A 13380-nucleotide genomic window follows, 5' to 3' on the forward strand; every position below is an offset into this window, starting at 1 on the left:
GGCTGCCAAGACTTGGAACTCCCTTCCGACCCACCTCCGCCTGACCCAGGACCACCTCGCCTTCAGGAAGCAGCTCAAGACCTGGCTGTTCGAGCAGTAGCGGACCCCCCCCCAGCGCCTTGAGACCCTCCGGGTGAGTAGTGCGCTATATAAATGCCATGATTGATTGATTGACGTTATCCTGGGTCGAGCAATAAGGCTCATTTGTACCTTCAGTTGCACTAGTTTCAGTAACTGATTATATCATGCTAGATTATTGCAAGAGTCTAGCCGATATGGTGAAATCTGTCTCTCATCAAGTGACTGTGGCAACAGAAGAATACAAGTATATTCTATGTCATGGATTAAGTCCTGGTGAGTGTATTGTAATCCGAAAGCGTGTCCATAAGGGATGCATGGATGAGTGCTGGAAAGGGCCAAATCAGGTGATCGTAACAAATACTGCGTTAAAACATGAAGGTGTGCTGCAGTGGATTCACATTCTCATACAAAGAGATTGAGAGTAGCAGAAGCAGTGGATGAGTCAAGAGATCCAGTAAAGAGCACACAGATTGACACACAGACTCCTGAAGTCCAGTTTCAAAACAATGAACAGAATGCAGAGCTCAGCAGTGCAAAAGACAAAAGCATCAGCAGCAGCAAGAAGTAGTAGTCTCTGATCTAAACAGTGAAAAGTTGCATTGGAAAATCAAGGTTGCAAAGACCCCCAAAGGAAAGAAGACATTTACTGTTAATAGTGTAGACAGATATTAAAGTTGATCAAAGTGAAAATATAAATTTAAGTTCAAGCCCAGGCTCAAATTAAAGTTTCTTGGATAACAGACCAAACAAAGAATGTTGCAGAGAGAAACAGGGCTGAAGATTTTCCAAGAAAGAGAACTTCTAACAGAAAGCATTGTGAGCCAGAAAGAAAATAAGCTGAGACACAATTAGAATCAGAAACTAGTGGGGCTGAGTCACCAGTTGCTAAAAGGTTGACAAGGAAGAGAGTTCCGAATCAAGAATTTGCCTCTCCTACATGAGTGTATTTAGCCAAGGTTTTTTAAGAAGAAAAAGGTGAAATCATCAGTGACAATTCATTGGTCAATCTGTGCCAGTGCAAGTTTAAAAGTGAATCTGTGATGGAGTTGTAAACAGAAGAAGAACTACCTTGAATGTGAAAAAGAGACATTTGAATAAAAGTGAAATCCAAAAATGATGACTAAGAGACGTTGATAAGAGACTTAAAAAAGATCTTGACATACTTAAAGACATTTACTGAATAGCGACTTATGAACTTATGGGATTTACCATATTTTGATCAAGTTGGAAAATCATAGACTGAATTTGATGAACTTTGAAAGAGTTTTTTTAACTAACACCTGAACTGAAAAAAAAGATTTTGATTTTGTTTTTCTTATTGTTTTAATAAACTAAGAAGAAAAAGATGAACATATTATTTTGAATAAAATGTTTGTTAATTGTGCATAGAGAACATATAGTTAGTATTTTTAAGGAGGATGTGTATACTAAAATGATTAAAGAATATCTAGAGATAATGAAGGTAAGTGGGTGCTGTGTTTGCACCTATCGTCATATGCCTTCTGGAGAGTGATCTACTTATTTGCAGTTACAGATTTCATACTCTTTATTGTGTAGTGTTTATGTAGCAATTTCTAATCAAGATGAATGTCTTTCTCCTTATTTGACTGATTTTAATGTGTCTTTGGAGAATGTGTATATTGGGGAAGATAATAGAGAAAGTATGGTAAGGTTCTTTGAGTGATTGTACAAAAACAGACATGATATTAACGTGGATGAAAGTTGTGTGTCTTTTGAGTAGAGGGGTGCCTGATTTTTTTTTACAGAATATAATGAAAGAGGAATAAAGGTGGTGAGAAATGTGGAAGAACAGTAAATTGCATTGGAGGAAATAAAGGAAGAGGAGGAATTTAGATTGTCAGGTTTGCATCCTCGATTGAGAATGGAGCAGGAGAGGAGAGGTGAGTTGTGTATAGTAAGGCGTAGCTCCTCAAACGGAAATGAGGTACAATTTGTCATGGAGTGTGTATATGATAGAACTTATTAAGTTAATAGAAATTATTTGCTTGGTGAGGAACCCATTGTGAGGGGAATTTGTATATTTGTGTGGAAGATTGCAGATTTTAATTTGTCAAGAAATTGGATTGACATGTTATCTAGCTTTAGTGTTCCATAGAGTCTATCATATGAATGAATTAAATGATGAATATAGTTTGAAAAGAGTGAGATGTAGTTTTGGACAAGTAGTAGAGATAGACTTTCTTTAGATACAACTGGGTCTTTTAAACTAGAGAATGTAGAAATGGTGGCAATTAGGGATATAGTAATGCAAAATCGTCTTTCTTAGATATTCTTTTGGCAAAAGAGGGTGGAGTCTGTAAAGTAATCAAGGCTAAAAGGTGTTGTACATATATTCCAGCTTATAGTGAAGTTATTGATTTCATTATTACTAATATGACTAACTTAATTAGGTCTTTAGGATTAGGTCTTTGGAGGGCCTTGGTTTATGTGAAGCTGCAGGCTCATGATTTAGAGATTTAGAGAGGAGTTTTGGTAAGATTAATAAGTGGTTATGAAATATAGATGGTGTTGATCTTCAGTCGATTCTAACCCCTGCAATAATCATAATGATTTGTGAAATTGTTCTTTTCATTTTGTTAAAATTACTCAAATGCATTGCTACTAGATATAAAGATAATTGTGAAAATATGTTGAGAAAAAGAAAAAGGTCAATGGAAGTGGAGGAATTAAAAGAAGATCACATTTACAACCTGTTAAAGATGGTGGAGGAAAATGGTTAACAACTGAAGAAAATGAAGCTGTCTACTAATTGATGGCTGATTAATAAAGTTTATTTGTGGGTTTTAAGTGATTTTTTAAAAGTAATCCGAGGGGAGAGGTTATTAATGGTTTTTTTAATGTGCTATTTTAGTTAAAAAATTATTGAAAATTATTAATGATTTTCATGATGAGTATACTCTTAACTGATGAATTAATAAAGTTGCTCTTGAAATGATTTAAATATTAGGTTTTGAAGTGAGTTTATTAATATAGTTAAGTTATGCCACATTTTCATAGAGACAGACTCATTATGAGCAGATCATACTCACAGCAGAGTACATCTAAATTAAGAGATGCACTGTCTTGAACCCAACAACCCTGCTTCCTATTACAGACAAGAATTGTGTCGAAAGGGAGAAAGATGGTGAAAATTATGATTAATTGGACCATGATTGCATTGAAGTGACCGAGTTATGCACCAAACCAAGATGGATGGCTGCAGTTTCTTGTGTTTTGTTCAACTTGCTCCTGCTCTACCCTTGCCTCTTTATAGCACAACGAAAGACTCAAAATTGAAAGTAAAAATATTTTATACTAAACTTTAGACAGAAAAAAGAATAGTACTCTGTAGGGCTCTCGGTCCGACATCCAATCTCCCCTCGTTCTCCACTGTTAAAAACAAATTCAAAGTCTATATCTCAACTTTTACAAATTTCTAAAAATAAAAAACAATCTATTCAAACAAAAACCTCCACACAAACTGGACCCCCTCCCAGTTACCCTAACGAACCAATCCAAGGGCATCCTTACGATGGCGGGCGGACTAGACGCAACAGCAAAGGGGACCGCCCGCCATAGGTACGGCGGTCCCGCCATGCCAATCAGGATGCGACCGCCACCATGGCTGTCACAGCCCGCATTTTTTACATTGCGGTGGGCTGTGCTGTGAGCAGCACCCGCCGCAATGTAAAAAATGCATGTTGTGTATTTGCATGCACAACGTGACAGGCACCGTGCGGTGCATGCCACCTTGTGCATGCAGATGTAGGGGGGACCATGGGTACTCCCGAAGTGCACCTCCCACCGCACCAACACCCCGGGGGCCCGCAACTGGCCCTGAATGCAATAGACTGCATGCCTTTCCATTGCGGCATCAGCGGAGATGCGGCGGATGGTCTTTCCGCCCACCGCTGTGACTCCCGCCATTGTAATATGGCGGCGGTAATTGGAGGGCGTGCAGGGATAGATGTCGGCGGATCGCCACCGCCCGACCGGCGGTACCGATCCGCCTGACATCCTAATGGACCCCTAAGGGAGGACAAGCCACATCCAAAATATACTCCTTACTCTCACCTACGAATCAAGACTTACTGAACCCTTACAAGGAAAATAGATACATATACTAAGGTACAGTCGCAACTCCTCCCCCAAGTAATAGACTGGAACAATATGTGGTCAAAATTGGAGAAGAATATAATTTCCCACCTTTAGCCCAATGCACACTACGGACAGCACACAAGGCACAGGGGACACCCAACACACAATTTAACTTAGGCTTATACAATTCTGACGTATATCGGAGTTGTAGGGAGTACAGAAGGGACCTTGAATATACCCTGTTATATTGTAGCCTGTCCAAAAAGTACTGGGAGGAAGAAAGCTCACTCATTTTCCAAATACTAAATATAAATTGGACCAAAGACCTCACTGCTATTGCTGTAGGTAAATAACCTACCCAAATCACTCTCTCTCTTCAATTTGATTAAATACTTCTAATAGACATTCTTATAACAATTGGCCTCTAACCTCTTCTATATGAACGGAAAGATCTCAGACAATTTTTGCTGATAGCGATAATCTCAAGTTGTCCTGTTCTTTCTCAAACCCTAATATCCTCAAATCTCTTTTATTTCCTCTTATCTGTTTTCACCTTCCTCTGCTCTCTTTTTTTGTCTTTTTATATTACACTATCAACATTAGGTCTAGGTATTATTTAATCACCAAAGTGCACTTAAGAATTATTTTTGCTTAAATAAGATATACCATATTTCTGTAACCATAACCTGCTCACTTTGTAAAAATTACCTTCCGGATATGTAATACCGCATACCGTTTTTCAAGCCTTCTATTTTAAAAACCTAAGAAAACTGTTTGAAGTTAAAAAAAGGACTTCCCCATCCCTTTGATTTTAAAGACAGTATTCAGTGTCTCCAACACACTACATAGGCAATTGCTTACTTCAAAACAAACCAAAGACCACCATCAAATACATTTTCATGTCATACAGATGTTTTCCAGTAACTTAGATATATTTTAAAATATATTTTGTATGCATGTACCTTATGATTATCATTAAAATACAGAAAAATACAATTCCAGAATTGAATTTAAGTATTTTCATTGCCATTAGCATTTGTATAATGAACAGCATCCACTTGTGTGACCTCTAAGTGCTCTTTGTTAAGAGGTTTGCTTTTATTGAAACAGTGGTTGTTTTTGTACTGTTGCAGACGTGGTCACTTAAGCTTGGTGTACTAGTGTCACAGGATGGTGGTGCATTAGACAGTGGAACGTGTTCAGCCAGACAAACCATTGTGAGATATTCTAGTTTCATTTAGAGATTTGACATACGTGATCTGGCAGGCGATATAGCAGCTTAAAATTATTTCAGGAGTTGGAAACGTGCAACTTTTCAATAGCCATCTGAAATGAGGGGGGTTCCTAAATTTTCAGCTGCATTCTGGAAGTGTGTTCAACAGTTTTTACTGAAAAATAAAAATATCCGTAGTGATCTCTGGTAAAATGGCGAAACTCATCCTTACTTGGATCATGGAAAGCAGGCTTTATCTGGACTGATAAAAAAAGTTAGACAAAGTTTTATAAATCTTGGCTCTAATTTGTGGAGAACAAGATGCGCAATGCAGAGTCCATGAGTAAATTTCAGCGGGACACTTGCAGCCAGTGAAGTTCTTGTAAGTTCATTGTTATGTTCTCTCAAACATGTACATGAAATAGCTCTAAATCACCGTCATCGACATAGAGTCTATTTGCATGAGCGACACAATGGCGGCTTGATCCAGTTGTACAAATCCTTTGAAGGGGAATAGTAATCTGAGAAGTCTGAGGATATGGAATGAGGGTTTTCCTCCTAAACTTAGCTGTGGTGCCAAGGCTTTGTGTGGATGTTGTAGGTACAGGCAGGATGTGTCCCCCTGGATGAGGCATCCGGGAGCAAGGAATGGAAAGACGAAGGCTGCAGTGTTCCACCCTCCCATGATCACTGGTATGATCAGAGAAGGGCAGCCATAGCAATGATGGGTAGTGGGTGAACGCAGGTGTCTGAACCATGGAGCCATTGATGGTGGGCGGGCAGGGTGCAGCAAAAACAATGTGTCGGTTTTGGGCAAGCGTTCTTAATGGCCACTGATTCTGTCTGGCACTCCTGGGGCTTTCATCAGGGCTTGTGGTGGACAACTGCCAAGCGATGAAGGTCTCTTTCCTGCCCTCCTTCCCCTGTTGCCCTCACCTGTCCCTAAGTATTGTTTTTTTAACTATGAATAGCTATGTACTAGGTTTAGCTAAAATATAAATGACATGTATTTTCAAGCAGAGAGGCTATTCAACTCTGAACACCCTCAGTCACAACATCGGTTTTGCTGATGTTGAGCTTCAGATATTGTGGAACATCTTATAGGGATCGAGATGGCTGATGTTATCGGCCAGGTATGAAATTATTATTTAGTGTATTTTATATAGCGCACGGCTACCCCAACGGGGTGTCCCGGCGCTTCTGAGAGTGTAAATAAATCTCGCTCCTGAGGGATTTCGCAGAAAAGGAATGTTTTTAATGCCTTACGAAAAGGGATCTCGTCCTGGATCATCCGGATATCCAAAGGAAGCTTGTTCCAGAGGGATGCAGCACAGGCCTGGAAGGTTTTCCCCCCAGAGCGTGTTTTATTGAATCTAGAGATGGTAAGAAGATTTTTAGAATTAGAGCGTAGAGATCTGGCATTTCTATAGGGGCGCAGACAGGAAGACAGGTAGGCAGATCCTTTTCCCTTAATAGCCCTGTGGGCCAAAGTGAGGGCCTTGAATTCGGCCCTCTTCTGTATTGGCAGCCAGTGAAGCAGGCGTCGGTGTGGAGAGATGTGCTCTCTGAGGGAGATACCGCATACCAGACGAACTGCTGCGTTTTGGACTGTCTGTAATCGATGGCAGAGCCCTGCAGCCAACCCAATGTACAGACCATTAGCATAGTCCAGGTGAGATGTTATCAGCGCCTGGACGATGGTTCTCCTGGTGTTATTAGGGAGAAAGTTGATACATTTTTTTACCATCCTAATTTTGGAGAAGCAAGCTGCCGATACTGTCTGTACTTGGTTGTGGAAGGAAAGGTTGGAATCCCATCTGACTCCGAGATTTTTTACAGAATCCTTGGGTGATGGGGGGGGCAAAGGTCTAATGGCCACCAAAGGTTAGGGTCCAAGGGGGAGGGCTGATGAAAGAAGAGAACCTCGGTTTTCCCGGCGTTAAGTCGGAGGCAGTTGTTGTCCATCCAGCGGGCAATGTTACGCAGACAGTTTTTAAGGGGTCAAAAGAGGATTGGGAAAGTCTGTCGTAAGAAAACAAGAGTTGGATATCGTCCGCGTAAGAGGTGGCTTTAATTCCAGACTGAGCGATCAACTCAGCAAGCGGGGGAAAATAAACATTAAAAATAAAGAAATAAAGAGGTTGCTAAAATCAATGAATTCATGCTAATTGTTGAGCGATCGGCTGCTCTTCGTTAGAATCTGGACAATGGCAGGTAGTTGGTCTTTTTCCGCAGCTTGTCCTTAGGCAGTGGGCAAATAATCTGAACTCCCTAGGAAGGCTCTTTATGGGACCTGCTAGACCTGGCCGTGTGTCTCCACCAAGGTGAACATTAAAAGAGGGCCACAGGTCAGAAGAAGACCGAACTCTCTAGGAGAAGCTGTTCATGGCCACAGCAGGAAGGACACAGATTGTGGGACCTCCCTAGACCTGGCTCTGTCACTCCACCAAGGTGAACATTAAAAGAGGGTCAGAAGAAGACCGACGTGCCGTACCCCGTCTGAATTTGGTTGGATGCTTCTTAGCCCCCCTCGTGCACTTGGCCTCTCCTGCCCTTCCAGAGCTGCATGTAACGTCAACAATGAGACTCTGGTCCACAGAGGAGAATTATGGCCTATAGAAGAGCTTCTTCTTAGTAATAAAAAACCCTTACGGGCACTTTGGCTCATTTGTGCCAAAAATGGGGCCATCCATGGTTTTACCACTTGATCGCTTCCTCTCCTGCCGTAGAAAATAGAGTAGGACTAGTTACATCAGCGTGTTTTGATCTCACAAAAGCACAAAGGGTGATGGGAGGCTGCTTGCAAGAAGTCTAACCACTGGAAAATTCTCAGGTTTGCATTCTTACCCATCCTTCTTTTGCCCACCACGTCCCCTGCGTATTTTTCGCTGTGTTTTGATCTTACTCCATTCGCAGGTATATTCTTTGTGAACTTTTTGTAGAGTTTCTGTGTCTCTGTTCAGGTGTATTCATGTCTACGTCAAACAGTATTAATAATTGTGTTGCTTCATTCTAGGTGAGAAAAAGTCAAAGAAGACTGATAATACCGGATCTGACGACATCCATCGAGAGACAGGTACCCCCATGGACCTACTGCTTCCCTGTATTTCGTTTATTTGATCTAAAGAGGAAAGTCATAACACATGTTTTATTCAAATTTTAAGGGGAAGATTTTGAAATTAGACAGTCATCTGGTATGTAAATTGTGGTTATCATGTAACAAAACATAAGTAAAACAGATTAAATAAACCCTCCTGGCGCTGTTTCCGGTTGGGAATTTAATGTTTCGCTCCATTAATAGCTTAAAAAAGCAAAGTTCTTAATTTGACACATGCCATATTCTCGCCACCAGAATTCTACTGTTGAATGATGTGCAATGTTAACCCTTGCGGTAGTTATGCACTAGTCTGACAATATATGACTCCGATCTACCTAGTGAAATGGATCTAGAATTTCTGCAGTGGTGAACTGGCAGGGCAAGAGTACAAGTCAGCCGAGAATGAAATCTAGCACAGTCTTGTTTCTGTTTATGCTCTGAATGATGAGCGAATCTCAACAAAGCCCGTTGTGAATCTACCCTTCACCAATCTCCAGAACGGAAGCTTCTCAAACCAGCATTTAGAAAACAGGGTACTGTACATCATAACTATGCTCAGTGTGACGTCTACACAAGCCGCTTCAATAATGTTCAGAAAAACAAGTCCCTTAAATAAAGCTCAGAAGTCATATATTCAATTTGTGTCCATGGTTTTCAAAAATCGTTCGTGTAATTTGTAAATAAATCATTCTTTCTTATTGGGCATGGGTAGAGAATGGTTTGTTTTTACATCTTGCTGCAGTTGTTCTTTTTAATCTTTGAATCTATGTCTTTCTTTTCATGGTCTATAGTCCATTACTTACAAGGCTGCGTTCAATCCAAATTAAAATTTCTTTGAATTGAATTGATGTTACACTTACTGCTACTCACCGAAAAAGCGCTTCAATGCCTCGTCAGGGTTCATAAGGCTATATAAATACATTTACAAATGTTTCCATGCTGAAAACTAACCGGTTCAGATAATACATTTTGTTCTGGAAGAATGGACCTTAGAAGTGGGTTCTCATCAATTTAGGATCAAGTCTGTATGTGTTTTTAAGTGTTTCCAATTAAGGCCCTGCTTAAAAGTCTGGCTGTTCTATTTAGGAAGGACGTACTCTTGAGATCAAGGCATTGGATACTGTCTTAGGGTAATTGTAAAGGAGGGGTATTAGTGTTGAGTATTTGGCTCTTTTGATTATTTTGAAGCCTAAAATACTACTGAAGCAGTCAGTTAGAGCCAGACGTATATTATCCTGAGGCAGTGGGGAATCCCAGACAACATTCTGAATCCAATCATCCTGCTGTATTCCAACACATGGGTTCGAGTGAAGTTAGGGTCTGGCTCGCATCTCTCCCGGAAAATCTCGACCTTCCATGGTGTCAAACAGGGATGCGTGCTGTCCCCCCTCCTCTTCAACCTATTCATTGCTGACCTGTCAAGCACTCTAGATGAAGGTAATCAGCCACCCACCCAAAGTAGGAGGTACGGCATTATGTAATCTCTTATATGCCGACGACCTGGCACTGTTCAGTCTCACCAGAGTGGGGCTACAAAGACTCCTTGATGCCTTAATGCAATACACGGCCAACAACCAGTTAGAAATTAACATGAAAAAAACTATGATTTTCCCGTTTGGCAAAAAACGCTACAGCGGTGGAGGCTGGTCGATAGATAAAGAAAGCCTTTCAATCTGCCAATCTTACAAATATTTAGGGGTCCATCTTGACTCCAGGGGCAGTTTTACTAAACAGAACACTGCGATTGCAGCCTAGGCCACAGCCTTATTGGTATCCTTGGCTAAGTTATCGAGGAGACTCTCAGGCCCCACTGTCTTGCCCTTACTGGAAGTGCTTAGAGCAAAGATCGGCCCCACACTCTCGTATGGCATAGAGATTTTCAAGGGTAAAGTGAACATTACCTTAAATAAACTTACAACCAAACTCTACAAGAAATTGCTTCACTTGCCGAGCTCCTCCTCGCCAGCACAGGTCAGACTAGAGTTGGGGCTAATTAATTATGAAGCCTCCAACGTTGGCCCATATCTTAAGCTGATCCACAAATTAAGACAGGCAGAAGCAGGTACCCTGGAATTCCTAGTTTGGAAGGAAATCAGTGTGAACAACCCGGGGGGATCATTTGGCCGCCTCCTAAATGACCACATTCAACAAATGTCTGCTGCAGATCTCTGGGCTCTTAATCCAAGCCAGACTGTCTTTAAAAATACAATAAAAAAATGTATAAGATTGAAATCCCTGATCATGGACAAAACCCTTCTTGCGAAACGCAGTCATGCTTGGGCAGTAGCCAACTCTTATAAACGACTATCCCCGGCCAATTACCTTTCGGCAACATTTTCTCATTATCTAAAGCGATGTCTGATCGCCCTTAGATTGGGAGACTGGCGTTTCCTTCAAAATCTCCCAGCATGGCGTCGAAAACGGGACGATCTAATGTGCAGAGGGTGTGGGGCAGCAAATGAAACCATTCTGCACGTGCTTTGCATACGCCCTCTCTTTACTCTTCAACGCAGACGCCTACTCAGGCCAGAATGGAACAGGTTGGGAGTCCGGACATGCAGGCACGCCCTTATTGCTGCTTGCAGGCACGCCCTTATTGCTGCTCTGTCTTTAGAGAACACTGTTTTAAATATAAAATTGGCCAAATTCGTTCAGCAAGTTTACAGTATCTTAGAAAAATTGGAAACGGCTAAGGCTCCGCTGATAACCATGTAGAATGATATGTATTTTAACTTCATCTGCTTTGTCCGGGAGTGTCAATTTTTAAATTGATACGTCGCAGTAAGCACTGATAAGAAAGGCCAAATTTTATTTTGCTTTTTCTACTTTTTCAATCTGTAAAATTGTACTTAATGTGTTGGAAGAATCTTTTAAAGATATGTTTTTATATATCTAAATAAAGAAAATTATTATTATGTATATTATCCACATATGTAAATACCTTGTGGATGTCGTGTTCTATTCTGACCTCCACTATCTTAGGATTCTGTCTCACCACTTCAGCCATAGGCTCCATAAAGAAGGTGAAAAACACCAGAGACGGGGGAATCCCTGTCTTACGACTTGTCGAATTGGAATTGCCTCGGAAAATGTGCCATTAACTATAATTGTACCTTATAACCACTGAAAGCCCAAGCTGTGAACTTGGGGCTAAAGCCAAATGCTTTAATTACCTCCTCCAAATAAGGCCAATTTACTCTGTTGAATGCTTGTCCCGCATCAACAGACACAAGCAGCATCATTCTCTTGGTTCTTTCAATCTTCTTGATTACATGTAATATGCATTTGGTATTGCCAGTACAATTCCTTCCCTGTATAAATCCAACCTGGTTAGGGTCTATTAGGGAGGGCATGTGAGTTTTTAACCTATGCATGAGGATGGCGTTAATAATTTAATGTTGATATTTAAAAGGGACATGGCCTTGTAGAAGGAACACAATGTTGTATCTTTATCAGAGTTTGGGATTTCTGATAAAGAGGCTTTTCGCATGGAATTAGCCAGGAGGCTTGTATCGGCAAACAAATTAAAAAGTCTTGCCGTATCGGGGCTAAGGTCTGGCAAACGTTTTAAACAATATGAGAGTGAACCATGTTTCCCAGGGGCCTATTATATTATCTATAGCTATAGCTGAAAGAAGATCCTCTATGTTGATAGTTTTTTGTGAGCATTCTACTTGTGTATTCGTGACGACGGGAATATCTGATGCCCCAAGATATTAAGTAATATCTTCTTTCAAACTGTCTTCTGTAGAGTATTGTTTTATAGATTTCTTGGAAAGCTTTGGCTACTGGTGTATCGTCTCTTGTCTCAGACCCACTGAGCATCATGATGGTTTGTATCCTATCTTGTTTTAGTTTTGCTTTTAGTTTACAGACCAATAGTCTGCTAGCTCTGTTGTTACCCATAGTACTTCTGATCTTTTATATATCTGCCCTGTCAATTTTCCAGACGTTTACGTTAGGCTTGCTTGCACTACATGGAGCAAGCACCAAGTTTTGTGTGCCTCTGATATCATGTGTGCCATTTCTAATATCTGCACCTGGTGCTCCGCTCATTTCTCTCACCTCTCCTTAATGTTTTGTGTGGCTATAGCAGCCAGGATCCCTCTCACTACTGCTTTCAGGGCGTCCCATAATGTGTCCACCTTTTGTATTTTCTCTGTCATTTTCTGTTAATGATTAATGGCATCGTTGATTTCAGGTCTCTTTTTAAGACAACTGTGTAGGTTTTCACAAAGCCTGCAGTTATGTGTTATTTTGCCATGCTGATAAATCTATAGTGACAATCAAAGGGGTCGTGATCAGATCAAGGAGAGACCCCAGAGCGAGTCATCTGTCAAACATCTGGGGGTCCACTGCAAATGATCAATTCTGATGTTAAGTGTGATGGGAGGCATAACAGTATGTGTAGTCCTTTGTGTTTGGATGATGGGATTGCCATATATCTCTCAGACACAGTTCCTTTAACCACCTCTTTTCTTCAACGGACATTGCCTCAGCTCTCTGCCCAAGATGTCTTCACCCACCAGAATGGCTCTATATTCTGATAATAATATTTTGGTTGTATTGCCATTCATGGATCTATCCTGACCATCGTTGGGCTACTGTAAATGACTGCCCCCACCCACCCCAAAGCCAGTCTCAGAGCCAGAAGTCTTTCCACTTCCTGCACCATTGTCCTCAATATCTAACTTGTGAGGATGCTGTACGGGGGAAATGCAACTTCTCCGTTCTTGACAAGGCCTGAGAACAGAAATTGTATTGGAAACCATCTAGATCGCAGTCTTCGGCAATCCCTTTTAAACAGGTGTGTTTCCTGTAGGAGACCAACCTCGTATGACGTGTCATTTGTTTAGCTGGCACGTTTCAGCCTCAGCGTTTAAACTCAATA

The 13380-nt window shown here is 41.0% G+C and overlaps 1 protein-coding gene across 1 annotated transcript in view; it reads left to right on the plus strand.

Annotated features, from left to right (window-relative positions):
- The window catches only part of LOC144771243 (uncharacterized), a 131376-nt gene that overhangs the window by 88707 nt on the left and 29289 nt on the right, over nucleotides 1-13380 (plus strand). Inside the window, exon 5 of the mRNA XM_078655866.1 lies at nucleotides 8409-8468. Coding sequence (XP_078511992.1) covers nucleotides 8409-8468 — 60 coding nt within the window. The remainder of the gene's footprint in view (nucleotides 1-8408; nucleotides 8469-13380) is intronic.

Source organism: Lissotriton helveticus, chromosome 1_1 (genome assembly GCF_964261635.1).
Source record: "Lissotriton helveticus chromosome 1_1, aLisHel1.1, whole genome shotgun sequence".
Classification (NCBI taxonomy): Eukaryota; Metazoa; Chordata; class Amphibia; order Caudata; family Salamandridae; genus Lissotriton; species Lissotriton helveticus.